This window comes from Triturus cristatus, chromosome 9, assembly GCF_964204655.1.
Source record: "Triturus cristatus chromosome 9, aTriCri1.1, whole genome shotgun sequence".
Lineage (NCBI taxonomy): Eukaryota > Metazoa > Chordata > Amphibia > Caudata > Salamandridae > Triturus > Triturus cristatus.
The window spans coordinates 1018430946-1018458563 of NC_140592.1; the positions used below are offsets into that span (position 1 = coordinate 1018430946).

At 47.7% G+C, this 27618-nt stretch overlaps 1 protein-coding gene across 4 annotated transcripts in view; it reads right to left on the bottom strand.

Moving 5' to 3' along the window:
* Positions 1-27618, bottom strand: part of IFT43 (intraflagellar transport 43) — a 335235-nt gene that overhangs the window by 279939 nt on the left and 27678 nt on the right. For 3 of the 4 annotated variants that reach the window (XM_085626696.1, XM_085626697.1, XM_085626699.1), the window contains one exon: positions 502-569. In XM_085626696.1, the coding sequence (XP_085482822.1) occupies positions 502-569 (68 nt within the window). The remainder of the gene's footprint in view (positions 1-501; positions 570-27618) is intronic. The other variant, XM_085626698.1, reaches the window with a different exon arrangement.

The following is a 27618-nucleotide window of genomic DNA, read 5'->3' on the forward strand; positions in this document are numbered from 1 at the left end:
TGAGACGGAGCACACTTGGACCCGGCATGCCATACACAAAGGTCCCTCCGTGAGCCCAAACCTGGACCCTACATAAGGAATACCAATACAGCACACTCCGAATAACATCCCACTACGAGAACCAGAACTGAGGCACAACATGCAGAACACCATGCATCATAACCCACCCCGCCAGCCTACCCCAGGCAACACATACATCACACGCAAAAGAATACAACATGCTATGAGCCGTTACTAGGACAACACATGCGCAGTCACAACCAGCTGCCGACATATAGTGTGGTAGTTAGGTCATCCATCACCGTTGGAGTGGGAGAAAGGGTCCCTTCTCATAGAGCACTGGGCAGCACACTGTGCCCCACCCTCTGTGCCATGCTACACAATGCACCATATGAAAGCGAGTTTCTTTTATAAACATAAATACCCTTCTAGTATTAACCTCTGAACGGTCCTGCATTCAAACACTCATCCTTCCGTACCCTGGGAATAGTTGCTACTTACTTGGATGATCCTCCAGTTTCATCTGCCCATCCTCCTAGCCGCCGAGCAGGTTTGGGTGGAAGACCCTGCTGAATATTGGAAAGAGAGAGATTATGTTGCATTGAAAGATTCCAGTACACGCATTTCCTTTCAGCTTTGCTGCAAAGTCTCACTATGTGAAGACACACATGTTCATGCTTTTCCCCATTAACGTGTGCATCTTTTTCGCTTATCTTAAATCCAAACCAGTATCAGAACCTTCCATTGCCCTTCAAACACTCTCAAATATACCACACAATTCTTATTATAAATCGACAGACAACTGCACTAAACTCAGCGCAATGGTAGCAACAGTCTGCAAGCAAATCAATGTTAAATCAGTTAAGAAGCAGGGCTCATTGTGCCTGTGGAGGGCATTCTAGCCTCAATTTCCATGCCATCTATGAAACATCAACTTATTTGTGAACACTCTGAGTCATAAGAGAACACGAGGTGTGTGAATTCGGCTTGACCACAAAGCATTATTGAAGATGGACTTAGATTTGTTATTTCAGTATTTCAGACTTCATTTAAGCAGTTAATATAGTTCAGGATTAGTTGAGGTAATCTGACAACATGGCATTTTACTTTCATTGAAGAGTTTCAGAAGAGCCTACCTTTGTTAGGTCCTACTGACTTTCAATGTAATCAAACTATTTAAACTGAAGAGTGTTCTGGTGCCTGTTGCTGCAAGAGGGCAACCGCCGGGCTCAATTCCCTAGCTCAGAAGCCAGAAATTTCCAAAGACATCACCCCATTTGGGGCCACTTGCAAGAAAGAAATATACAACTATTTTAGTGAATATTACTGTACATGGCACAGTTCAAGGGAATTGGAAATGGGGCTGCAAAAAAATGTCCCATTTTTAGGTCTCGCTCTCAAGACCTATTGTCGCCGAGATGCCTCTCAAGGGAGACAGACCGGGGCACGCGTAGCGATAGCGATTGGGGTCGGGGTCTGTGGACGCGCTTCTGAGACGCACTTGCGCAGACGCACACACAGACACACGCGTGCGCACACACCCCGCCGCTGCTGACCCCCCTCACCGCATCCGCGGCTGCCTAACGCGCGCGCACACACCTCGCCACCGCCGCCGCCCCCCCTGTACAACAAGCATTGGCAAAGCCAATAGGTCTCGCCTTTGAGACTATTGGCTCATCCATTGCCTTTGAATCATGCTCTATAGCCTGGGCATTGCAGACTTTGCCAATGATTTGTAGTCGTAAAGATGCTATCAATGTTTCATAATTAAATGTGTATATTAAATTTATCAGGAAGATGATACACGTTTTTCTCAGGTGAATGTGTATATTCCGAAGGTACTGGGTGGCAGTAAACGGGGAATGTTTTAATTACACATAAGTATTAAATGAATCTCGATGGTGGATCGCTATTAACTTTTTCTTTGTATATTCTAGTTGCAATTGGAAAGGAGTGTCACTTATTAACGTTATATAGACTGTTCATTTTGGTTGAGTTTATCTACCTCCTGCGACATCTTCGGGAATAGTATCTTATTACAAGTAAAATGCGAGGCGAGTAGGCGTTACTATTACTTAATTCTAGCTTGTTTTTGGAGAGGCCGAATATTATGAAAATATGCATTTATATCCTGAGGTGGGAACCCCGGGATGTGACTCCAGGAATTGAATGGGCCGTTCAGACCGCCACAGTACTTCTTTAAGAGTCAGAAGGCAAGAGCTCCCCGAAATGGGGTAGAGTTTAAAAATGAGCCCCTAGACCCTCGCTTTGCGGCCCATCGAGCTCCATTGACATTCTCCTCCTCACCACAAAAATCCAACATGGCCATCAGACCTAGAGGAGCGCAGCCTAGCATTACACAATCCACAGGCCCCACCCACACCTACCGCTCCGGCTTGCCACTGGCTGCCTCCTTGACGTCCTCACTCTCGCATTGGCCGCCGCTTACGAGCAGCAACGCCCGGGTCCCAGGATGTTCTGCCTTTCAGGTTTGTATGAGGCAACACATAAACATTTCCCAGGCAAGGCCCAGCCCCCTCCCGCACCCGGAACATTGGGGGCTGATAGGGTACGTAGGTCCAAGGATGTACCACAACAGTGCCTGAATATGAGTTCAGCGTGAGGAGGGGTCATAACCAACAGCGTGATCCGATTTCGGAGTTATCGTCCTCAACTCACAACAGATGTCCCTAACATAGGGGCTCAACTGCTGGACCACCCCCCCCCCACCCTCCCTAGCTACATTATACATGCCATTAGACCTAGTTCAGGCCAGACTCCCGGTTTTGTAAGTAAAAAAGGTTTTAATTTTGTCTGTATCCCGCCTGAAATCGCCCGATACAGTTAAAGTCAATGAGGAAAATACATTATTCCGAGTATTTCCTTAAAATATTCCACTTTACTTTTCTGAAATGTTGACATCTATGCTACATCTATAGATGCCACATCGCCTGCCTAGCTGCTTCTCTTACCCCTGGTTAGTCACTACTCCACTATACAGATCCCACTCCCCCGCACGACCCTTGATCAGTCATCCCACCAGTAAAAGGGTCCATACTTTTCTTCCTTGACTCCTACGGATGATGGGTGGTGCATCCTAACTATCATTGATGGCGATTTACCACCCGCCCTACCTTCTAAGAGCCCCTACCTTTGGTAGTCCATTACTTAAAAATCTTTCTGATTTACATTTAATAATACACCTGTGCCTGGCTCGGGTCGCAACGCCCCATCCAAAATTACAAAATAAACGTAGTAGCAAAACCACTAAATAGCTATCAACTGCTTCTAAAATTAAGACGCATGAGCACCATGTCCACTTGCAAACAGCTCATTCATTCCCCCAGTCGATTTCCCACTCTTGGCATGCAGCAGTCCGCTTCCCATTGGTTCAACCACGCCCCCTTTATAGCAAAATGCAAAAAAGACCAAGGAAAAACTATTTTCATGCTATGCCCCCTCAATCAGTTGAGCACTTATTATACCACAGTATATTTTACATACAATAACGTATTTTGCATGGGCAGACAAATTAAAAACATTTTAGAATTTTCTCACTGCAAGACTATCCCCACAGAAATCCAGGCACTGTTTTTCATCCACCGCCTTGCAATAGGGAAACCACATGATTTAATGTAGTTCTCGCCCCTTTCACCTCTTCTTTGTCATTGGGGGGTGGTATCATGAGGTGCTAGACTTGCGTACTGTGGGTGCCCTGTTGCGGCGTACTTTGTCTCTGAAAACATTTCTCTAGCATTCGACAGCAAGACAGGGCAAATCTATTGCATTAGACAGGGCAAGGGCCAGCAGTTTAGGATTGGAAATAACAGCGGGCGTGGTGCCTGCTGTCAGAAGAACGAAACACCATTAATTGTGAGGGCTGAGATGGTCGCTAGTGTTCCAGAAAAGGGTATGTGGCTGCAAGCAACCTGTGAATTAGGGAGCGAGTAATAAAACCTGCCGGATCCTGATTATTCCTGCAGACCCGGTAGAATGACTGCGCCGAAAACAAGGTGTCGGAGCTAAAGCACTCTTTAGCGAGTGGCGAGGCTGGGCCTCACCTTTCAAAGAGAAGCCTACACGGAAGCCAATCCCCGAACCCCCAAAGTAGGACGGGGCCTCGTAATGTTAAAAAGCTGCTACTACATTTCTTACAAAGCGACAGAAAGTCTTATATCACAAACCAAGCGCGAGAGCGGACTGTTGTCGGTTCTCTATTATAGGTGATAAGTCGTGAGTTACACTCCGAACTAAAGTTATACTCCCTCCTCCACGCACCTTGCCATTGCTGAAGATATTCTGATGCCTTTGGGTAAGTGGCTGTCCCGGCAGAGGCCTGTTTAAGAAGTACAGTGCCATGGTGTGGGCGTGCCCCAGTCTGTCTGATGCCTCACGTGTTCTCTTGGCAGTGCAGCAGCCCTATCACCAGCGGGTGGGGTATTGGGAAATTTATGTCTGCCCTCCTTTGCATCTATTTTAACTTTTCCACAAATGTACTCCTCTATTTAGCACCTCTTCCGGATGGGGAAGCAGAGGAGGAGTTAGCAGTTACAACCCCGAAGTATAGTAGGGAGACTGTGTCCACAATCCTCTGTTTTCCGCAAGGCTACCTGGACTTTTCTAGAGCTCTGTGCAGCCTAAGGGGGTGTGGCGGGATCTGCACTTGAAACAAGGCGTTCTTCCTGCTTTTCAACACCTTTAACTCGCACATTTCCTTCCTACAGCACTATTTCTAGCTGTGGGGTCGCAAGGGATCTTCGCCCCACTGCAGCCCGCAAAGGGAGTCTGGAGGAGCTGGCACCCAAAGGCGGAAGGTCCCTTTTCACCCTCCCAAAATATCATTTTCTGTTTCTTCTCCCTTGCACTCACTTGCTGTTGGTCTGCCCTTCTCCGGTGATGCTCTTCACCTCCTCCGCTGCTGCTTCCCGGACCCTCCATGCTTCTTTCCTTGGGTTTGTTTTGTTTATGTCCTACCTGACGGGTTCCCGGAAAGCGCGTGACTCCCCCTGGTCACGTGTGACTCTACAGTCCAATTACAAGACCCCGGCAGCAGGCGTGGGCCAATCACTAGCCGCCTGCTACATGGGCAGCCAATAGCAGCCCCCTTGCTCGGATGTCCAATGCGTGCTTTGGGAAGAGACTGGGAGCAGATCACAAGCTCTGCAAGTTTTTTTTATTCCACATTTTTCAATAATTATTCGCTAAAGGCAACAGAAGAAGCTATTCCGTTTTTTTTAGGTCGAGCCTGGCGTTAGCGCGCAGCTTCGCTCAGGCGAGATCTATAGTCGCTGAGATGCCTCTCAAGGGTGACAGACCGGGGCACGCGCAGAGTTTTGTGATGCCTTGCCTTCCAAGTGCGTTCATTAGGGAGACAGGGCGGGTGCACGCGCACAGACTGGGTGACTGTTGCGCGCACGCCATGTTGTCAGCCCATCCCCGGGGACCTTCGGCGCGCCCCCCTTTCCCACTCTCCATCCCTTCGGCTGCGCACGCCCCCGCTCCTCCTCTCCATCCCACGGAGCCCGAGAGGAGAGCGAGTAGGAGCCGGAGAGCCGGTGGCAGGAGTAGGAGGCCGCCGCGGGGGCAGGACACGAGAGCCCGAGGAGCGCGAGCCCCAGCCCACCGGGACACAGCTGCATGCAGGTGCCCCGCACTCCGCCACCCCCTGCAGCCGGTTAATTGCCCGGGGTTGCCCCCGCCTGGTAGCGGCGCGGCGCCCGACACCCCCGACACCCTGGGTCGGACTCCAGAGGACCCGCCACCCCCGCCCGGACTCCCAGCAGCGGCCACGATGAGGTGAGGAGCCGCCGGTCACCAAGGAGATGCCGCGCTGCGCCGCTATATTTAGGCTTCCATTGAAAAAAAAAAAACCTGACTGTATTCCTCGTTTTAACGCTGCGTGCAGGTGGACCCCTCGCCCCCACTGCTGGTAGCAGTGCACTGGTTAATTTAACTTTGTATAATGAATCGCCCGCCACCCGCAGGCCCTGCATCAGGGTTTCTTTTTCATATGTACCTGGTTGAAGGGCAAATACAATGAAGGTGCGGTGCGTGAAAGTGGGAGTAAATGCACTGGGTGTGGGTGCTGGTAGTGTTTCTGGTTAATGAGGGGGTTCTTATAGTAACTTAAACCTAATATGGAAAAACACAGCTTATGCTGCCTCCACCCCTGCCAGGCAGCCACCACACCTGATCACTTACCTTACCCTTTGGTTTCCAGTAGGTTCAACGCATGTGTTTTCTGACATTGTATTTCCCATATCTATGCTGATGGCTTTTCTGTATGTCTCAGCTTGGCATTTCCCCACTGTTCAAGGGGGCGTATTGTAGAAGGGGACTTTGCCCACCACTAGAGTAGCCACAGTTTAGGGTTTTGTATATAACCCCAGCTAGATACCTTGCTGAGAACTGGGAAGAAGGAGACAGGGCGGGTGCACGCACACAGACAGACTGGGTGAGTGTTGCGCGCACGCCGTGGCGAGTCTTTCGCTCATGGCATCTCTTGCACGCGCTGTTTACTACCGGGTCCGCGGAGTAGGGGTCCGGCTGCATGTCCTGTAACTGGCGCTTCAGCTTCATCCGGATAACGAGAGGACCATCCCCTGCACGCCCAGCTAGATTCCTCTCCGAGGCAGGTTATTTGTGCCTTTCTGCCCTCTGCTCCTCTCGTCTTTTGTGCCCTTCTGCGCCACTTGTTTTTGTGCCTTTCTGCCCTCTGTTCCACTCGTTTTTCCCTCTTTTTTTGTGCCTTTCTGTCCTCTGTCCCACTCTTTTCCCTCTTGTTTTGTGCCTTTCTGCCCTCTGCTCCTCTAGTTTTTTCTGCCCTCTGTTCCACTCTTTTTTTTGTGCCTTTCTGCGCCACTCGTTTTTCCCTCGTGTTTTGTGCCTTTGTGCCCTCTGTTCCTCTCGTTTTTTTTGTGCCCCTAGTTTTTTTTCCCTTTTGCCCTCTCTCCCACTGTTTTCCCCGCCGCTGTGGACCCCTTCCAACACTACATATTCACCAAAGGATTGTGTGTGTGTGGCTCGGTGTGTGGCTCTTTTGTGCCCTTCTGCCCTCTGTGCCACTCGTTTTTGTGCCTTTCTGCCCTCGGTTCCACTCGTTTTTTTGTGCCTTTCTGCCCTCTGCTCCTCTTGTCTTTTGTGCCCTTCTGCGCAACTCGTTTTCCACTCTTTTTTTGTGCCTTTGTGTCCTCTGTTCCACTGGTTTCCCTCTTTTTTTTGTGCCTTTCTGCCCTCTGTTCCACTCGTTTTTTGTGCCTTTCTGCCCTCTGGTTTTTCTGTGCCACTCGTTTTTTTCACTTTTGCCCTCTGTCCCACTCGGTTCCCCGCCGCTGTACCCCCTGTGGACCCCTTCCAACACTACATATTCACCAAAGGGGGGGGGAGAGAAAAGGAGAGAGAGAGAGAGAGAGAGAGTGTGAGAGAGAGAGAGAGTGAGTGAGTGAGTGAGTGAGTGAGTGAGTGAGTGAGTGAGTGAGTGAGTGAGTGAGTGAGTGAGTGAGTGTGTGTGTGTGTGTGTGTGTGTGTGTGATAGGTCTCGCCTTTGCGAGAGCTAAAGCTATTGGCATTGTAAATGACTATGCCATATATTTATCTGTTTTCAAAACCAACCCATAAATAAAAAAGTTTGTCATTTACAATACCAATAGCTCCAACTTATGCAAAAGGCAAGACCATTGCATTGTAAATGCTTGTGATAACCTAGTTTTGGACTTTTTACTGTGGGTGAATCACACTACCTGTGTCTAACCCACTGTAATCACACAGTAAATGGACTGTGCGTGTTTCCCGCCAGTGTCCGCCTTTTAAGATAAGGCTGCTGCAACACGGCTAGTGTAAGGGGCACTTGACTGGCACTCATAGGTAAAGTCAGTATGGTTTACTGTTCCATCTGCAGTTACACTTTATTATACACATAGGGGGAATTGTGCCTTACAGTGTAGTTTCGTTTCCCTTTGGCCTACAAAGTCCAGCAAGATATCAAATGGGGTCAAAAGAGTGCGCCCAGTTCAAATATGCAAGTCCCCAGAAGATATATGTACATCTTATGGGTCCTCCAGAATTTCATATTTCTCTGGCTCAGCTCAGGATTTTAGCCCAGGCATTTTGCCACCCTGCTGGGCCAAGTTAATTACATTGCACACCTGCAGAGTGCACAAAGGCCTCCCCACATAACATTTTCAGTGTCTCTACAGCACATTAACAGTGCTTCCCTCAGCTCCTAAGGAGGAAGGGGTGGGGAAGAAAATCTGTGTCTGTTAATTAGCTGTCACACTGTACCAGGGCTGGGACAGCCCCTGCCTACTGAAACAAGCATTTGCAATGCAATAGGTCTCGCAGTTACGTGAGTTTAAGCTATTGGCATTGTAAATTACAATGTCTTTTATTTAGGTTTTTAAAAAGAAAACAAAAATAAAAGGCATTGTTATTTGCAATGCCAATAACTCAAACTCGCGTCAATGCGAGACCTATTGCATTGTAAATGCTTGTTTTCTATAGCAATCTGTGCTCTCTGATACTGAAAGAAATGCTGAGTGAAATACACCAAACTTGGCATGAAAGTAAAAATTTACTCAAGGAACGGTTGGTTTCTAGATTTGGTGTAAATCTGTTCATTAGTTTGAGAAATTAGCATGTAAACATTTTTTTGGGTGGGCTTGAAGGGTAAAAGATATTCAGCCACCCACGGACTAATTAAAAAGAAAATGGAATCCTATTGGGTAAAGGAGATTTTTCTCCTGCTGTCCATTTCATTTTGGCAGACCACACATTGAAGACATATGTTGCAGAACCATTACAGGACTCAGTCCCAGAGTGATGAAAAATAAACATACAGGAACCTTAGGGGGCATGGGGAGCATCACCTGACTTTTGGTTCAGGTTGGAAGGGTCCCAAAGGGACCTGCTTTAAGTCAAAACTTTTCTTCAAAAAACGTACATTTTAGTCGCCATCACTTGGATGGGGATTGGAGGAACTTTGGGTTAGATATGTTTAAGAATGGGCTTGTGGCAGAGGTAATACAAATGTGTTGTGTTAGAACGGATGCCAAACTTCCAGTTGATTTAGAAGCTTGGGGTTTGCAATGTCAAAGGTTTCTGGACCGGGAGAGAGGAGGGGTGGGGGACGATTTCTTGGGTAGTGATGGGTGAATATAGTGGTGGTGGGTACGGCTGTGTCGGGGGTATTAAGAACTGAATGCCTTTACTTTCTGGATTACCTTGATGGAGGAATGTGGCTTTGTTTTCCCTTCAGTATCGTATTGTTGAAATGTGGAAGTTGATGTAGGCCCTGTGTGGCTGAGTTGCGTGTGTACTCTGTCTTGTCGAGCTGCTGATTTTTTATTTGTCGTCATGTGTTTATAAAATGACAAATAAAGGTTATTTTTAAAAATTACATTTGTTGCAGGTTTCCCGGACAATGAGCCATGGTTCTCCTAGCCCGAGCATGGCTCCAAGGTCTTTGAACCATGCATTTGAAGTCAATAAATCCTGGCAAGGGCTCGTGAACAGGTATGATCTTCTTCAGGTTCCAGGGCTAAGAAACCTGCAGGAGGAAGGTCCAGCAAGGATCCATGGAAAAGTGTGGGATCCTAAATCTGAACTGGGGTCTGTAAACCAAAAAATAAAAAAATAAAACAATAAATAAATTAGAAAAGGAAGCAGCCTCTGCTTGGCTCCACGAAGGCTTTACATTGCAGGATTGGCCATCTACACCAGGTTGGACACACAGCTTGTCCAACTCCAAAGACTGGATACCCGCAGAAATGTGGCTAATCACCAGTGCACCCGGCTGAGAGCCATGCACAGAATTGAGAGAAACATAGAGACATACGAAAAAAATATTTTGTGTTACATGTCTAAATATATAGAGATAGAGTATTTGCCATGTTTTGTTCATCTAGGGAAATTACCTAAAAAAGTGTGCTACAAGACAATCTCTCTATAAGAAAATATGCTCCGCAATCTACTCCAAATCCCATACATTCACGCTGAATTACATCATCGTTTCCCAGTCATTACCCCTAAAAGGGTACAAAGCTGGGTACAACCAAGCATTTTGAAAAACTGGCAAGCTTTTTTTTGGCAACACCCCTTTTTTAAAACATATTTAATTAAGGTTTTTAGGTACAACATACTTCAGTAATTAAGAGCAATACTTTGCATATAGGAGTCCACAGCAATAGTGATGGAAACGTCACAAATTACACCGACTATTACTGAATAGAATACAATATAGCTGTGTCAACTTAAGGAAGCATGGTGCATCAAACAAGACAGGATTAGACGTAAAAATGCGGGGGGGATAAAATCAAATAATAAACATGGAAAACAGCCCAATGAGCTACCACTGAGGTCTCCTTAAGACAAGGATGCCATAACACTAATGTCTGGGGGGGGATTGGGGGGTCTGTAGTTCCACAGTGATTTGCTCAGAATCACAGGATTTTGAGCCGACGCCGAGACAAACCTGCTTCCCCAGTTCCAAAGTTGGCAGCTCTGGCTGTAATGAGACATTCATTTAAAGACATTCAGAGCACAAAATGGCAATCTAAGTAAAACCAAAAATGCTCATCCCTTCAGTGAATGTGTAGTGTAGACAAGCCCGACTGGCTGCACCTGTAACACGCACTCATTGGAGGAGGCTCGTGTTGCGTGTTATTCTGTTGAGGGGGTTTCTAGAGCATCATGTGCCCCTTGCAGACACTACAGGGCGTAGCAAAGTCTCTGCCCGTCCAGCTGCATGCATCACAGATCAGTGCGTGAGTAACAAGCATAGGCCATAGGGTGATGCGTCTCATGCATCAACCCTATGGCCTATGCTTGTTACTCACTCATAACAGATCTGAGGGCATAGCTACTAGATCTGGGGACATATCTGCCAGGTAGCGAAACTGGTTTGGTCAGTAGTATAGTATCTCCAGCTGAGCTCTGGCCTAGCAGGATGCAAGTATTGATACTCTAACCCTCCCTGGGCTTGGAGCACGAGAGGTACAGAGGGCATCATTCTCTCATGAAAAGGGCCCCTAAACATACAACACACAACCCAAGCACCCCATACACATACCTCACACTACAACTCACCACGTTTGTTCCAGAGGAGGGGGTTTGTGAATAGCCTCAAGTACGCAGGACTGAAGATATTTTACATGACAGCCAATAGACACCCTTCCCATAAGTACAGGTCCCTTCACTATTGATCCAGCCAGCCCTAACCACTAGTCAGTATGCCCACACCCTGGTAAGTGAGTAGATGCCACCCTCCACTATAGTTGTGGGCACACCCTTGTCCAGCAGAGGATGTGTGCTTTTTCTGGAGGAATCAAAATCATGGAGTAACCTCTGTGAACTCAAAGATGCCAAGTTGATCAGGGAAAAGGCACAGAGCAGGCCAGAAAAGCAAACAAGCATTGGCATAGCCAATAGGTCTCGCCTTTGGGACCTTATAAGTGTTTAGCCATGCAACAGTTGCATAACTAAATACTTATAAGGTCTAAAAAGCGATCCCTATTGGCTATGCAAAGCGGCCGTGAAAGTGATCGCGATCAAACATCAGAGCGGGCACGAAAGTGAAAGTAATCGCGGTAAAGCGCGGCACGCGCGCCCGCGCACATGCACTGTAGCTCTAGGCTGGTCTGGTAGCACTTTTTGGAGCCCTCTCAATAAGTCTCGCCAGACCAGCGTATGCAGACCAGCGCATGCGCTGGGTCAGGCGAGTCCTAAAAACAAACAGGGGAGAAAACACTACAGCAGAGCAGGTAATGTCGCTTCAGAGAACATGTTCGCTCCCACCACACTCTCCTCTGACGTGACAAAGTACACACGATCACAACACATCAATGTCAATGCGATGAAGAACACATAAATACAAACACCAGCATGATACCATGACAGGTAAAGGGGTGGGACTGCTCTGATATGGATGAGGTGGGGTGCGTGGTATGTGGGACGACCCATTAACATGGGTTGGTGGAAAGTTGGAGGACTGCATTGCACCTCCCAAAACCCCTAAAAAGAGCCTATAGTTTTTGGAAACCCAGACCATACATCCGAAAAACTACAGTCTGCACATAAGAATGCAGACAGCAGCAAGAAACTGTGGTTCTATACAACTATCGCACAACATGACACTGCACCACCCACCTAGTCCGATCCATGCGATTAAACGTCCCAGAAAAGAAGAAAACAGGTGAATGGCCCATTTAAAAATCTTGGAATCACCGCTCTATGAGCCGGGGTTTTCAGAAACCTCAGTGTGGACACATCGGTTTTATTTATGAATCGAATTCATTTCGATAGCTTTGAACTTTGTTTACATTAATAAATGAAATAGCAAAAATTCGCATATAATTGTCGTTCTGTAGGAAGACAGCTGAGCCCGGAGGTTTCCCCACCGGTGTGGATCTAGGTGGTGCTCTCCTGAACATGGAGCAGATCTGCAATCATGACATGATCGAGCGTGGGAAAAGCACAGCACAAACCTGGGGCTACGACCCAACGGAAAACGCGGCCATGACACTGACCCGGCATAACTCCACCATCGCCCAAAATAGGACGAGACTAAATTTAGAGCAACCGCAGCATCGCAGAGGGTGACAAGGGGAGGGGAAGGAGGGAGAAAATACCAGCCTGATTCCGAAATAACTCGAGGGCTCCAGAGGACGGCTGCACTGGAGCAAAGGAAGCGGCTCTATATATGGCGACAGGCGACTGAAGTGGGAATTCACTTTAACCAGGACATAAAAGCGTTTTCGGACGGTCCCTTGTGGGAGGGAGAAATTAACACAATTAAGAACAATCTGCAATACACGTTGATGACACAAAGATAATTTTTAGTTAGATGCTGCCACCTGGGTGGTTTTACAGAAATGTTACCAGCTCACGTGAAGAATATTAGAAACCGGAGTTTATCAAGCGGCCCGATTGTTTGTTCTAAAGGATCACATCCAACATGGCCCCCCCATCACCGAACTGTGTGCCCAAAATAGTACTAAATGGCCTGTGAAATACCCATCCAATATGGAAGCTGACAACAGGCACACAAAGATGCTGAACGCAGCGCCATGCAACAGGCACCCAACACAACATCCAGTGACAGCCATCCATCACCATTCCTGGCACCAGGCACCCGAAAATACAACCAGCGATGAGCGGCCAACATATAGTCCCCAAGAGCCACTTGATATGCACCTCTCCAGCGTGCATCAGCACTCCTATCATGGCACCTAGCAACAGGCTACTCTTCTTGGCACCCTGAAACTGACACATATCCAGCAAATAGACACAAACACACGAGATTACCTAGAAATAGATAGTCAGGATGGCACCTGTTGGGAGACATTCAACTAAAGTTTACCAACAAGGCACCCTCCAGCGGTAACAACCATTACCACCAATCTTTTATCCCGCATACCATCACCTTGCATATCATGACAACGCAAATACCATTACGCCGCTATGCCATTACAACGCATGGCAATACATTTTATATGCTTTTACCACGCATGCTTTTACAACGAAATTCGTTGTAAATGCATGAATGGTAACAGCATATGTTTTTTAAATGTAAGTATAAGGTAAGTATAGGGTTTGGGGTGTAGGGGTATATGTTATGGGGGTTCAGGGGTAATTTTAGGGTTATGTGTATGTTTGGGTTTTAGGGTGTTGGGGTATTTTTACGGTTTAGGGTGGGTTTAGGTTTTGGGGTGCTGGGGTAATTTTAGGGGTCAGGGTGGGTTTTGGGGTGCAGGGGGCAATTTTAGGGTTTAGGGTGTATTTAGGTTTTGCGGTACTGGGGTATTTTCAGGGGTCAGGGTGGGTTAGGGTTTGGGGGTATTTTGGGGGTTCATGGAGCGTTTAGGTTTTGGGGTGCTGGTGTAATTTTAGGGATCAGGGAGGGTTAGGGTATTGGGGTGTAGGGGGTATTTTTGGGGTCGTGGTGGGTTAGGGTTTTGGGGTGTAGGGGTAATTTAAGGGTTCCGGGTGAGTTTAGGTTTTGGGGTGCTGGAGTCATTTTAGGGGTCAGGGTGGGTTAGGGTTTTGGGGTTTAGGGGTATTTTTGGGGTTCAGGGAGTGTTTAGGTTTTGGGGTGCTGGGGTAACTTTAGGGATCAGGTAGGATTAGGGTATTAGGGTGTAGGGGTATTTTTTAGGGTTCAGGGTGCGTTTAAGGTTTTGGGGTGCAGGAGTATTTTTGGGGTTCAGGGTGCGTTTAGATTTTGGGGTGCTGGGATAATTTTAGGGATCAGGGTGGGTTAGGGTTTTGGGGAGTAAGGGGAATTTTTAGGGTTCAGGGTGCGTTTAAGGTTTTGGGGTGCAGGGGCATTTTTGGGGTTCAGGGTGCGTTTAGGTTTTGGGGTACTGGGGTAATTTTAGGGGTCAGGGTGGGTTAGGGCTTTGGGGTGTAGGGGGAATTTTTAGGGTTCCGGGTGCATTTAAGGTTTTGGGGTGCAAGGGTATTTTAGGGGTCAGGGTGGGTTAGGGTTTTGGGTGTAAGGGGTATTTTTGGGGTTCAGGGTGAGTTTTAGGTTTTGTGGTGCAGGGGTATTTTGGAGGTTCAGGGTGCGTTTAGGTTTTGGGGTGCTGGGGTAATTTTAGGGGTCAGGGTGGGTTAGGGTTTCGGGGGAATATTTAGGGTTCAGGGTGCTTTTAAGGTTTTGGAGTGCAGGGAATTTTTGGGGTTCAGGGTGCGTTTAGGTTTTGGGGTGCAGGGGTAATTTTAGGGATCAGGGTGGCTTTTGTATTTGGGGTGAATACATTATAAAATATATATATATATATATATATATATATATATATATATATATATATATATATATATATATATATATATATATATATATATATATATATATATATATATATATATTACCTACTGGCGGTCGCCAGTAGGTAGTTATAGTTAGGACCACGTTTCCATAGGAAAACCTCAACATTCTATTTTGAATAACTTTGGCGCCGGTCGACGAATCCTCGCGAATTTCTCAAAATAGGTGGGGCGCTACGCTCCGCTCCTACCCTGAAAGTCTCGGGGGGATCCGTCAAGCGGGGGCTGAGATAAAAGGGGGGTCCCAAAACGCGTTTTTCCCATGCATTTTTCCATAGGACCTTTAGAACGAGCTACAGCCCGAACGGCTGAACAGAATTACTCAAAATTTGGCAGAGAGGTAGTCCCTAGGTCAAGGAAGTGCCTTTTGTAGGTTTGGTGTAAATCTGTTCAGTAGATTCTGAGAAAATAGCCTTTAAATCAATATATATATCTGAGCCCGCTTACGGTACGCTTACCGTACGCTTACGGTAAGCGTACGGTGGCGTGCGCGAGCGCGATTCTGATTGGCTCTTAGATCTTAGTAAACATTCGAATCGGCCGAAACCAGGAAGCGGCGGCCGCCATTTTGTGTATTTCACTCTGAAAAAAAAGAGTGAAAACAAGGAAAGGGGGCAATGAGTAGAGTTACAGACCCCCTAACATTTGTAAGGGGGTCAAAGAAGGACAGAAAAGTACAAAAAAAACATTTATTGATTTTAAAAAAAATCACGGGGTACGCGTACGGTAAGCTTACGGTAAGCGTACGGTAGAAAAAAAAAAAAAAAAAAAATGAAAATCAGATTTAAGTGTTTAGATATTAGGGGGCTCTAAAAAGAGCCGTTGTGTTTATGAAATGATTTTTTAGTGGTACCTACAAGTAAGTACCGATGCAGAGTCTAAGGTTCAAGAGGAAGACTCTGTTCCCTTCATCATTGAAGTGCACACCATCTCCTCTATAAATGTCTTGCATGTCATAACGCAAGTTGTTGTGGTAAATGGCACCCATACCATAGTCACGGAGGAAAGCAGAAACAGATTTGTTGACGTGCTTTCTTGCTTTGTCATCGCACCGCGTGCCCACCGTGCGTGCACGGCACTAACTGCGTAAAGTGGGCGCGCGGTGCGCGAAGCGCACCGCGTGCTCACTGTGCGCGCACGGTGCGCGAAGCGCACCGTGCGCGCACGGAAGGAACTGCGTTAAGTGGGCGCGCACGCCACGAATGGCGTAAAGTAACTTAGCATTTAAAAAACCGTACAAATTCACTGAAAAAACCATAGGTTTCACACACGTTATAGTTAGGAATTAGCATTTAAAAAACCTTGCAAATTCACTGAAAAAACCATAGGTTTCACACATGTTATAGTTAGCGGAAATTTTACTGATAAAAAACCAATGAAATTCCCCCGTTATAGTTAGTGCAGGCAACTATAACTCACGCGACCGCAATCTTCTGCTGATGACATATGTGTCTTTATGAAAAAAAAATATTTGTAATATATGTATAGCTAAAAATGTATGGAAGAAGACATGGGCAAATAAGTGTCTAAATACAGTATTAGCATCAGCAGAGGATTGCGGTCGCGTGAGTTATAGTTGCCTGCACTAACTATAACGGGGGAATTTCATTGGTTTTTTATCAGTAAAATTTCCGCTAACTATAACATGTGTGAAACCTATGGTTTTTTCAGTGAATATATATATATATATGTTCACTTAAAAAACCATAGGTTTAACACACGTTATAGTTAGGAATTAGCATTTAAAAAACCTTGCAAATTCACTTAAAAAACCATAGGTTTCACACATGTTATAGTTAGCTGGACATTTCATTAGTAAAAAACCAATGAAATTCCCCCGTTATAGTTAGTTCAGATAACTATAACTTGCGCGCCCGCAATCCACTGCTCATGACGTCACATATTACATCACTCATGACATGGTCAGTGGCATCACTCATGACATCACTGATGGCATCATCCTTGTGATAGAGTGGCGGTCGCGCGAGATATAGTTATCTGAACTAACTATAACGGGGGAATTTCATTGGTTTTTTACTAATGAAATGTCCAGCTAACTATAACATGTGTGAAACCTATGGTTTTTTAAGTGAATATAGTTATAGTTACAACCTAGTTTCCATAGGAAATCTCAAAATTCTATTTTGTTTTGGTGTAAATCTGTTCAGTATTTCCTGAGAAAATAGCATTTAAATGCATATCAATATCTATACGCCGCACCGTGCGCGCACTGTGCGCTCACCCTGCCGTGCGCGAGCGCAATTCTGATTGGTTGTTAGATGTCGGTAAACATTCGAATCGGTCGAAACCAGGAAGTGTCGGCCGCCATTTTGTCTCTCGCAGTCTGAGGGGGTGAAAAAAAAAAGGAGGAGAAAGTGAAAAGGGGGCAGAGTGGACAGTTCCTGACCCCCTAGCCTTGGTCAGGGGGTCACAGAAGGACCCCCAAGGGAGAAAAAAAAAAAATTGATTGAAAAATCGCGAGGTGCGCGCACGGCACGCGCACGGCACGCACTGCGAACCGTGGGTGCTCGGTGCGCGAACCTCGCGATTTTAAAAAAAAAAAACGGTGAAAAACCTGAAAAAAAAAAAATTAATACATAACTTAGCATTTAAAAAACCGTACAAATTCACTGAAAAAAACCATAGGTTTCACACACGTTATAGTTACGAATTAGCATTTAAAAAACATTGCAAATTCACTTAAAAAACCATAGGTTTCACACGTTATAGTTAGCTGGACATTTCACTCGTAAAAAACCTATGAAATTCCCCCGTTATAGTTACTGTAGGCAACTATAACTCACGCGACCGCAATCCTCTGCTGATGACGTCAGATATTACATCACTGATGACATATGTGTCTTTACGAAAAATAAATATTTGTAATATATGTATAGCTCGCATCCAAGATGGTCGCGTGAGCACAGGGCTCCCCGGACCCTCGCTGCTCCTCGGAACTTATCCTGACTTTATCCTGACTTGGTTGACGGATTCTGGAAGATGAACGTTGGCTGAACCCTAAACTCTTTTCAGAAACCAAATCGGACCTGGGAGACCTGATCTATGGTGGTTTGAACTTTTGAGGCCCAACTGATGGCTGTGCCCGGTGCGAAGGTGAACTGTGGAGCCGGGGCATAGTTGAACAACAACGGCATCGGGGCTGTGCCAGCGGCCGTCTCATCACTTTCGGTTTCACTTTTGGATCTCTGAGTGGCTGGACAGTGGAGTTGCTTTGTGCGGCTGGGTTTTCACTCGGCCTTCGCTTCGTGCCTTTGCCTCCGCCTGAAACCAGTGTGCCCATTGACTTTGATCCTCTCGCACCGCCACATTGCGGTCCCTGGTACGGCTCGTGTCGGCTTCGCCTGTGCCGCTTTGACGCTTGCTCGGTGGTCCCCTTCGGCGAGCGTGGTTCCACATGGGAGGCAGAGGGGATCCCGAGAGGCGTAGGACCAAGACATCCCTACGTGGGGGACCGGTCCAGACCAACAACATGGACCGCTACACTCATGGTGGGGGGTCCCCTGGGACGGCCGGTGTTCTCCCGGATGACGCTGGGGGTGTTCCGTCCGCCCCTCCGGATTTGTCACTGCAGGACATCATGGGCGCCATTAACGGCATCAAGGAGACCATCACTCAGCAGTACGAGGCCTTGGCCCGTAAAATCGACACGGTGGCCATTGATGTTACGTTAATTCGGGCGGATCTCTGTAAGACCAATGAGAGGGTTCAATCGCTGGATTTGCGGACGTCCACCCTTGGTACGGATGTGTCGGACCTGCAGACTGCTCTCGGCGACCTCAAGTCCGCCAACGACCTGATGGCCCGGCGGCTGGAGGACTTTGAGGGACGGGCTCGACGCAATAACATCCGCGTCATAGGTGTTCCGGAGACCTCCGACAATCGCCCGGTGGATCTTATGGTTGAGGAACTCATCCTCAAACAGCTTGCCCCCGCTGGCCTGAGTAAGTTCTTTGCCGTGGAGCGGGCCCATCGAGTCCCAGGCGGTCGGCCGCGACCGGGAGCTCCCCCGAGGCCTATTGTCGCAAAACTTTTTCACTACAGAGACCGAGATGCGATTCTGCAGGCCTCACGGGTACATGGCCCGGTCCGATATGAGAACTCATCCGTTAACTTCTTCCCGGACTTCACCCAACTTGTCCAGAAACAGCGGATGGGTTTCCAGGGGGTGAAGCGCCGTCTCCGGGACCTGGGTTTTAAGTACTCGATGCTTTTTCCTGCCAGGCTCCGAGTGGAATACGAAGACCGGACTACCTTTTTTGACTGTCCTGCGACCGTGAGTGACTGGCTGGATTCTCTGCTGGACCGGGGTGACCGGCCTGAGCCTTCTGGTGGTACCGAGGGTGGCGGGCCTCCTTCGGAGTGACTTTTGGTCCTTGACTTTGATATTTTGTTTTGTTCGGCTGGGTTCTACTTCTTTTGTACATTTTGTTTAATTATGATCTGTGTTGGGGGCGGGCGGGGACGGGTCCCTTTCCTCCTCCGGGGTCTTTTCGTAGAATGGGGTGTTTAGGGCGACAGGCACACTGCAAGTTGGGGTGGTTTTCTGGACCGCAGGGGTGCAGGGTGGGGGGAGTTGAGTTTGGGGGGGATTGGTGGGTGGGAGGGGTTGTTTGGATTTGTGTTTTTTGTTTTCAAGGCGAGGTATTGGCTCTGTTTCAGTTTCAGGTGTCGCGATTTTTGCTTGGGGGCCCTTGATCTACTGGAGGGGCTGGGGGGGGGACGGGTTGAGACTGATGTCTTGGAACGTCAACGGATTGGGGGATCGTATCAAACGGGGTGTTGTGCTGCAGTATTTGCGTCGTTTGACTCCTGATGTGGTATTCTTACAGGAGACGCATCTGGTTGGTAATGTTTGTCATGCCATGAATAGGGGGGGATACCGACTCGTGGCCCATTCCGGTTTCACCACTGGCTCTAGAGGGGTGGGCATTCTCCTACGATCTTCACTTCCGCTAGAGATCACCAGGGTTGTCCTAGACGATAGAGGGCGCTATGTGGCTCTGACTGGGAGGTGGGAGGGACAGTCCCTTTCCTTGGTTTCGGTTTATGTTCCCCCGGGCCTCCAAAACTCCACTTTCTCAGACTTGGGTCGTATGCTGCTTGAGCTTCCTGACAGTCTTTTGCTTATGGGTGGGGATTTTAATTCGGTTGTTTCGGGTGATTTGGATCGCCACCCGCCCAGGGCCCTCCCTGCTGCCCAGGCGTGGCTCGGCGGACTCTTGGATACCTTCGGCCTGGTGGATTGTTGGAGGTTAATGCATCCGACACAGTGTCAGTACACATTTCACTCTGGGGCCCATGGGAGTCTCTCCAGATTGGATTATTGTCTTATGCCCGCGGCCCAGACTGCCCGGATTCGAGAGGTAAAGCACTTGGCCCGGGGTATCTCTGATCATTCCCCACTGTGGTTGCTTTTCGACACCGGGATGCGGTCCGCTGGGCGGATCGCCCCTATTAACCCTTGGTACTTGCGAGACCCCAAGATTCGTGATAGCCTTGTTAAGTCGATTGATCAGTATTTTCTCGAGAATGAGGGGTCGGTGTTGTCCTCAGTGTCCCTGTGGGAAGCCTTCAAAACAGTGCTCCGCGGGCATGCCCTATCCCAGATAGTGGAGGCTAAGAGGGTTAAGAATGAGGCGGTGGTGAAGCTGGAGACTGAAATATCGGGGCTGGAGGCAGCTTTGGAGACGGGTGTCACTCAGGATGGGCTTCATGCCCTCAGCTTGAAGCAGTTTGAATATAAGTCTCTTGTCACTGACGCTGCCAAGATCATGTATAGGGAGCAACAGGGTAGGTTGTATGATGCCGGGGACAAGGCGGGTAAACTGATTGCTTGGTTGGATAAGAAGGAGAGAGTGAATCGTGTGGTCCCGGAGCTTCGGGTTTCGGATGGAGTGTGTGTGACTGACCCTGGTGAGATTGTGGAGTGTTTTGCTGACCACCTCCGGGCGGTGTATTCCCCGGTGTCTGATAGAGAGGAGGATGACTCTCGTCTCTTGTTGCGGGATATTGCCTTGCCCGGCCTATCCGTCGAGGACCGTGAGCAGATGGATGCCTCCCTGTCTGTCGACGAGATTGCTACCGCGATTCGTTCCCTTCGCTCGGGCAAGGCTATGGGCCCCAACGGACTGCCGATTGAACTGTATAAACTACGCCCGAATAAAATCGCGCCCTTCCTCCGTCGTATGTTTCTGGAGTCGCTCGAGCGGGGTTCCCTTCCCGACGACCAGCGTCTGGCTACTATAGTTGTTATTCCCAAGGACGGTAAGCCACGAGACCGCTGTGCCTCATATAGGCCTATCTCCCTACTAAATGCCGAACCGAAAATCCTTGCCAAGGTCCTCGCTAATCGCTTGCTGGGAGTTATATGTGATTTGATACATCCGGATCAATGCGGCTTTATCCCTCATCGTAATACCGCTCTCAACTTGCGGCGTCTACATGGCGTCCTCGCTAGGGCGGTGTACTTCTCTGAACCGGCCATATTGGTTTCCTTAGACGCCACGATGGCCTTTGATACCATCGAGTGGCCATTCCTTTGGGCCGTATTGGCGAAGTTTGGCTTTGGGAAGGGTTTATTAGTTGGGTGAAGCTCCTCTATGCTGGTCCAATGGCTCAGGTTGTTGTCAATGGGCGGGTTTCTCGGCCCTTCGCTCTCGGGAGGGGTACTAGGCAGGGGTGCCCGTTGTCCCCTCTGCTCTTTGCTCTCGCCTTGGAACCGCTCGCTGCCTGGCTCTGCTGGGAGCCCTCGATCAGAGGGATCCGGTGGGCCCCGGGCTTCGAGGATCGGGTCTCGTTGTACGCGGATGATATTCTTCTGTACCTCACCTCGCCGCGGAAGTCGCTCAATGTGCTTTTTGATGTCCTTACTTCCTTCGGGAGAAATTCGGGTTTGATAATTAACTGGTCCAAATCTTGCGTGTATCCTATCTCCGGTGGCCTTCCTCTCTTGCCGCCTCGGCTTCCGATCCAAACATCTCAATCCGGCTTTAAATACTTGGGGGTATACGTTTCGTTGGATCCGGCGGTCCGCTACGAGCAGAATCTCCTGTCTCCCCTCCGGCGTTTGAGGGCGGATACGGCTCGGTGGTGTAAGTTGCCCTTGTCTCCACTAGGTCGCGCAGCACTGTTTAAAATGATGTCCCTTCCCAGATTTCTTTACGCACTCCAGAACTCCTTCGATATCATTCCGGCGGCCTACTTTAGGGAAGTGGAGAGTTTGCAGAGGAGACTGGTTTGGGACGGTCGTGCGCGTATCGCTTTGGCAAAGCTGACTCTTCCCTGGTATGACGGGGGCATCGCGCTTCCTGACATTAGAAGGTACTATTGGGCCTCCCAGCTGTCTGCCATTAACCATGCTACGTACGCTCCTGGCTCGAACCCGGCATATGAGATGGATAAATTCCTGCTTCCCGGCGGTAACTATAACAGAGCGCTCTACTCTCGATCTGCCGGAAGGACCCTCACGGGCCCTACTAGGATTGCGGTACGTGTGTGGAAGGCGGCGAATGTAGCTGTGGGCTGGAGTGAGCGGTTAACGTGTGCTACTCCTCTATTCGCCTCAGAGCGCTTGGGAAGCCTCTGGACAACGAAAGGCTTTGAGCACTGGGATACGATCGGCATTAGCAGAGTGGGGGACCTATGGGTTAAAGGCGCGGTTAAATCCTTCGCGGCGCTTCAGAGCGAGTACGAGCTTAGTGAAAGGGAGTTCTTCCGCTATGCCCAGGTTCGGCACGCCCTACTCTCGGTCTTTGGGGAGGGGACCACGGTCCCTGTTTCTTCGCCTCTCGAGGACCGTATACTCGACGGACACGTCCCCGACAGTACTATCTCCCTGATTTATAAAAAACTAATAAATAATCGGGCTGATCTCTTGGTGCGTCTTCGGGAGGCATGGACGGGAGATGGGGTTGAGTTGGACGACGAGGACTGGCAGTCTGCGCTGTCATCCCCTAAGGAGGTTGCCATCCCGGCCCGTCTCCGTCTGGTCCAGCTTAAGATTCTCCATCGTGTCTATGTGACGGGTCCCCGTTTGGTCTCGATGGGGTTTTCTGACGACGGGCTCTGTAAGCGTGGCTGCGGGCTCAGTGCCACCTTTCTCCACATCCTCTGGGAGTGCCGCGAGGTGGCGGAATATTGGCGCCAGGTGCATGATGTTATGAAACGAGTCACTGGGGTCGCTCTGCTGCCGGAGGTGCGCCGATGTGTTCTGAATGTGTGGGAGCCCAATGATTATAATGCGGCCCAGGCTCGGTGGGCGGTCCTTGGGAACATGATCGCAAAGAGAGATATTGCGCAGCTTTGGGGTTCCCAACGGCCTCCCACCGTGTCCGTATGGAAGGAGAACATGGACTGGTGCATGTTCAGGGAGAAGACGGTGTATGTGGCTCGTGGTAAACCGGGGGCGTGGGGTAGAATCTGGGGTCAGTGGAATGTGTATCGAGGGACTATCTGTTCTCCCCCCCTGGTGGATACGTCTGATGTTGCCTTGTCCCCCTGATCCTTGAGGGTTCCTTGCTTAATTTGTTCATCTGAGTATAGATTTGGTTTTCCCGTGGCCCCCCCCTCCCTCTCGGACCCCCTTTTTATTGACCACCCCAGGGTGGTCCTATGTGGAGTTCCTCTGCTGTGGTTAGACGCCCCTTTAATGTTTTTCGCCTTGCCTTTTGTTTTTCTTTACTTTTGTTGATATTTATGTAAAAAAGGGTGTATCCTGACTTCCCTTATGTGCAGCCTGATCTCCTGTCATTTAGCAGAGCCCCTGCGGGCCAGTCATTGTTTTTGAACTGCTTGATCATTTCTGAATACTAGCGGCCGGCCCAGGAGGTTGTAGGCCCGTGCTTGTACCCTTTTTCTCAGCACAATAAAAATTTTTAACAAAAAAAAAAAAATATATATATATAGCTAAAGATTAATGGAAGAAGACATGGGTAAATAAGTGTCTAAATACAGTGATGTAATATCTGACGTCATCAGCAGAGGATTGCGGTCGCGTGAGTTATAGTTGCCTACAGTAACTATAACGGGGGAATTTCATAGGTTTTTTACGAGTGAAATGTCCAGCTAACTATAACATGTGTGAAACCTATGGTTTTTTAAGTGAATTTGCAAAGTTTTTTAAATGCTAATTCGTAACTATAACGTGTGTGAAACCTATGGTTTTTTCAGTGAATATATATATATATATATATATATATATATATATATATATATATATATATATATATATATAAAATATGTAAAGCACTTTTACACAGTTTATGACTTCACCACACATGCATTTGCGTTATAAAGGCATGCGTGGTAAAGTCATATTAGGAGTGAAAGTTTGCGGGGTAATGGTATCGCGGAGTCATAGCATTTTCGTTGTGAAAAATGCGGAGTGATGGTATGCGGGATGAAAGTATGCAGGATAACGTCTTATATTCCCCTCCAGCACTAGGCAACCTAAACGCTCCCAGCATGTTTTAGACGACTATATTAGGATATTTCATATTGAAAGGTTGTTGAACTTGTTTTGTATCTGTCAAGTGGAGATGTGACCACCTTACTTATAATTTCGATGAAATGTATACATGTTTATTTTGAAATGTCAAACCGTAATCGTCTGTTATGTTATTGTCAATACTGTCCTCAGGTCAGGATTTAGTGGGCCATATGACCTATAATTCACCCTCAAGCAGGTAGTACTTTCCTGCATAAACTGGATTGCTATAACAAGCACGGAACATAGCCTGCCTACAGCAAAAACTTTAAATCACCGTCTTTCCATCAATCAACCAGTAGCCCAGTACGAGATAGGTCCTGTGACCAGGCACCCCTTCTCATGTCAATCACAAGCAAGGAATATTTGCCCTTATTAACCAGAGGCGTAAGTCTTGGTCCACAGGTTCGCTCATCCACGGATGGCTGAAGCAAAGAATGAGGACGACAAGATCTCCACCTGCTTGGGCAGATAAGCGATAGGGTCCCTGGTTCTCATATAGTAAGCCGTACAGCACCATAGCTCCTCTCATCAACAACACCATGTGCACCATCTCCAGGTCTCCATAACTATCGCATTCAAATGTCACATCCCACCCACACAACCTCAAAAAGCCACTCACTACCCCACAGAGCAAAAATACTCAACACACTTTGTGCTTCATGTTGATCTGTATTTACTCCCTAACCCTGCATGAAAGCAGACATAGCTGATCTCATCATCACAAACATCCATGGTGCCATCTTTCTTACAAAGAACTAACCAACAGACATGATGCTTGAATCCTCTATATTATTGAGCAGATCAACCCGCCGGCATTTGAGTTGTCAATTTATCATCATGGCCATGCACCATCCAGCAGCAACCAACCTCCAACTTTTTGGAGCTCCTTTCATGTCGTGTTCCTCTCCTGGTCACATATATTTTGCCTTTCCCCCTCATTTACCAGTCACTTGGCAACACTGTTGCCTTCAATGCTAAAATATCCACCCTAGTCACTGCATTCTTCACTAGCAATATGAACAACATATTGCCTGGGGACTTCTATATCCCAGGTGATATATCTACCAAGACTATGAAGGATGCACTTTTTAACTAGCTGGACACTGCTAAAATCTCTCGCCACTTCACGCTGCCTAACTATATAAAATCAAAACTCTTGGACCTCACATGCATCCCCATGACTGAACTCATTTACCACCCACCATGACTCAAATCGAATCTGAAATTCTGCCAGCACCTTTGACCTGCTGCACACATCTTCTGATTGCAGATATCAGTCATCGTCATCAGACAGATGGTTTGCAAGGCAGACTGATAAACCATCATAACTGACCATGTTTACCCCAACATGGATGTCAAAACTATACTACATTTATTCAACAACACAGTTCAGATGACAGCAAATGTCCACAACCTCAAGCTATGCTCAGTGAAGGAACAGCACTTGACAGCAAATGAGCCATAAGATGTCAGGTCTGACAACCACTGCAGATGAAAGGAGATCAGACAATCCAGGCCAAAACTACCATATGCAAGGATTCCAAGAGAAGCACGGTGCACTTCAAAGTGAACAAGCACTATATGAACCTGTGCCAGATCCAACACTCAGACGCTCTTAGATGAAGTACAAAGCAATGAAATACTGCAAGATGATCCCACCTGCATCATTCCCAAACACGCCACCTTCATCTGTCCCTCTAATAAAGAGCTGGCAAGACTCCTACAGACTTAGAAGGCCATCTCATATCCAACTACAAAGCAAAGACGTCTCAGAGCTGCAGGCAAAGTAATTAGGCATTACCTCTTCCCTAGCTACAATAGATTTTAATTAATCCATACCATGGTGTGGTGGTGCAATAAGACATCTGCCTACAGTGGCTAGCATTTACCACAAGCCCAGTTCATACGAAGTCAATGTCAACCCATCATCTATAGTGAAAAAATGCCTGGTGACGTCAGTAATCTTCTATTTTGCCATTGTCAATAAGTCCTTCACCTAAAGTTCCTTCACAAATATCATCTTAAATGGGAGAGATACTTCACCTCCCGAAATAGCCCAATCTGGACCACAAAAGCCTAACAAATGTGTTCAATCACCCATCTGACGTTCCTACGGAGATTATTCAGAGGGCCATCATCAATTTCCATGATAATTGCAAGCAAAGCCCTCCTGCAAGACTCTCAGTTTGGGTTCCAACCTCAGTACAATATTGAGGAAACAACAATCCACATGAATGATGTGGCCTTACAAGGTGATCACTGTCTCCTCCTTCTGCTGGACCTCTCTGCAGCCTTTGACATAGACAACCATCAAACCCTAGTGGATAGCCTCACATTACAAGTGGGTTTGATCACATTGTCCTGAAATGCTTCAATTCATAACTGGATGAAAGAGCTTACCAGATATAGATGAACTCCTCCAGCTGTAGTCCAACCACAAATCTTGAAGGTATCTACAAAGCGTTGTCCTTTTGCCAGTAATGGTCAGTCTGTACATAGAGACCATGGGAGTCATGCTGGCTGACAAGGACTTTAAAAAACACCAGCGCAGCTATGAGATACAAATCTATTTGAAAATTTTGACAGTGACATCCGTCACAGGATGGACTACGACATTTCAAGCCAGGATGTTCAAGGATTGCCTCATGCTGAGCTCACCAAAACAAAATATGTGCTTATTATCAGTGACTGTAACCAAAATGTAATACAAAGCTACCGCTCTGAGATGAATCTCGATGGCTTTAATTCTCAGCTCATCAGATGTGTCAAACCTTGGGATTCGCCGTTTCTACTAACCTCACCTTCAAAGTTCACCTGACATACAGTACAAAGACTACCTGGCTGCAATTGGCCGTGCTCTGGAAAGTGAAGCACTTCATACTGGAAGTAGACTTCAGAAGCGCTGTCCAGCCTTCATGAGATCTACCTGACAACAATGAAGAGAGCCATCCATGAAGGTGCATGCCTCATCAAAGGCCTGTGCAAGGGGAAAAAAGGCTCACACCAACCTTCAGAGAAGTCCAATGAGTCCATTTCCCTCACACATCACATCCTAAACCTGATGCACCATCTGCAAGGGAGTCAACTGTGGTATGCCACCATAGGTGCAGACATGCATTGAGACCCCCAGCTGACACACAACACAAAGCAGCCTCACCTGAATGAAAGTGAAATAAATGGAAACATAGAAGATACCGGATGGTCTCCTGCTAGGCTCTAGAGATCTGGTATACATTCATTCTTCATGAATCCATGATAATGAGGACCCATCTGCTCAAACAACACCT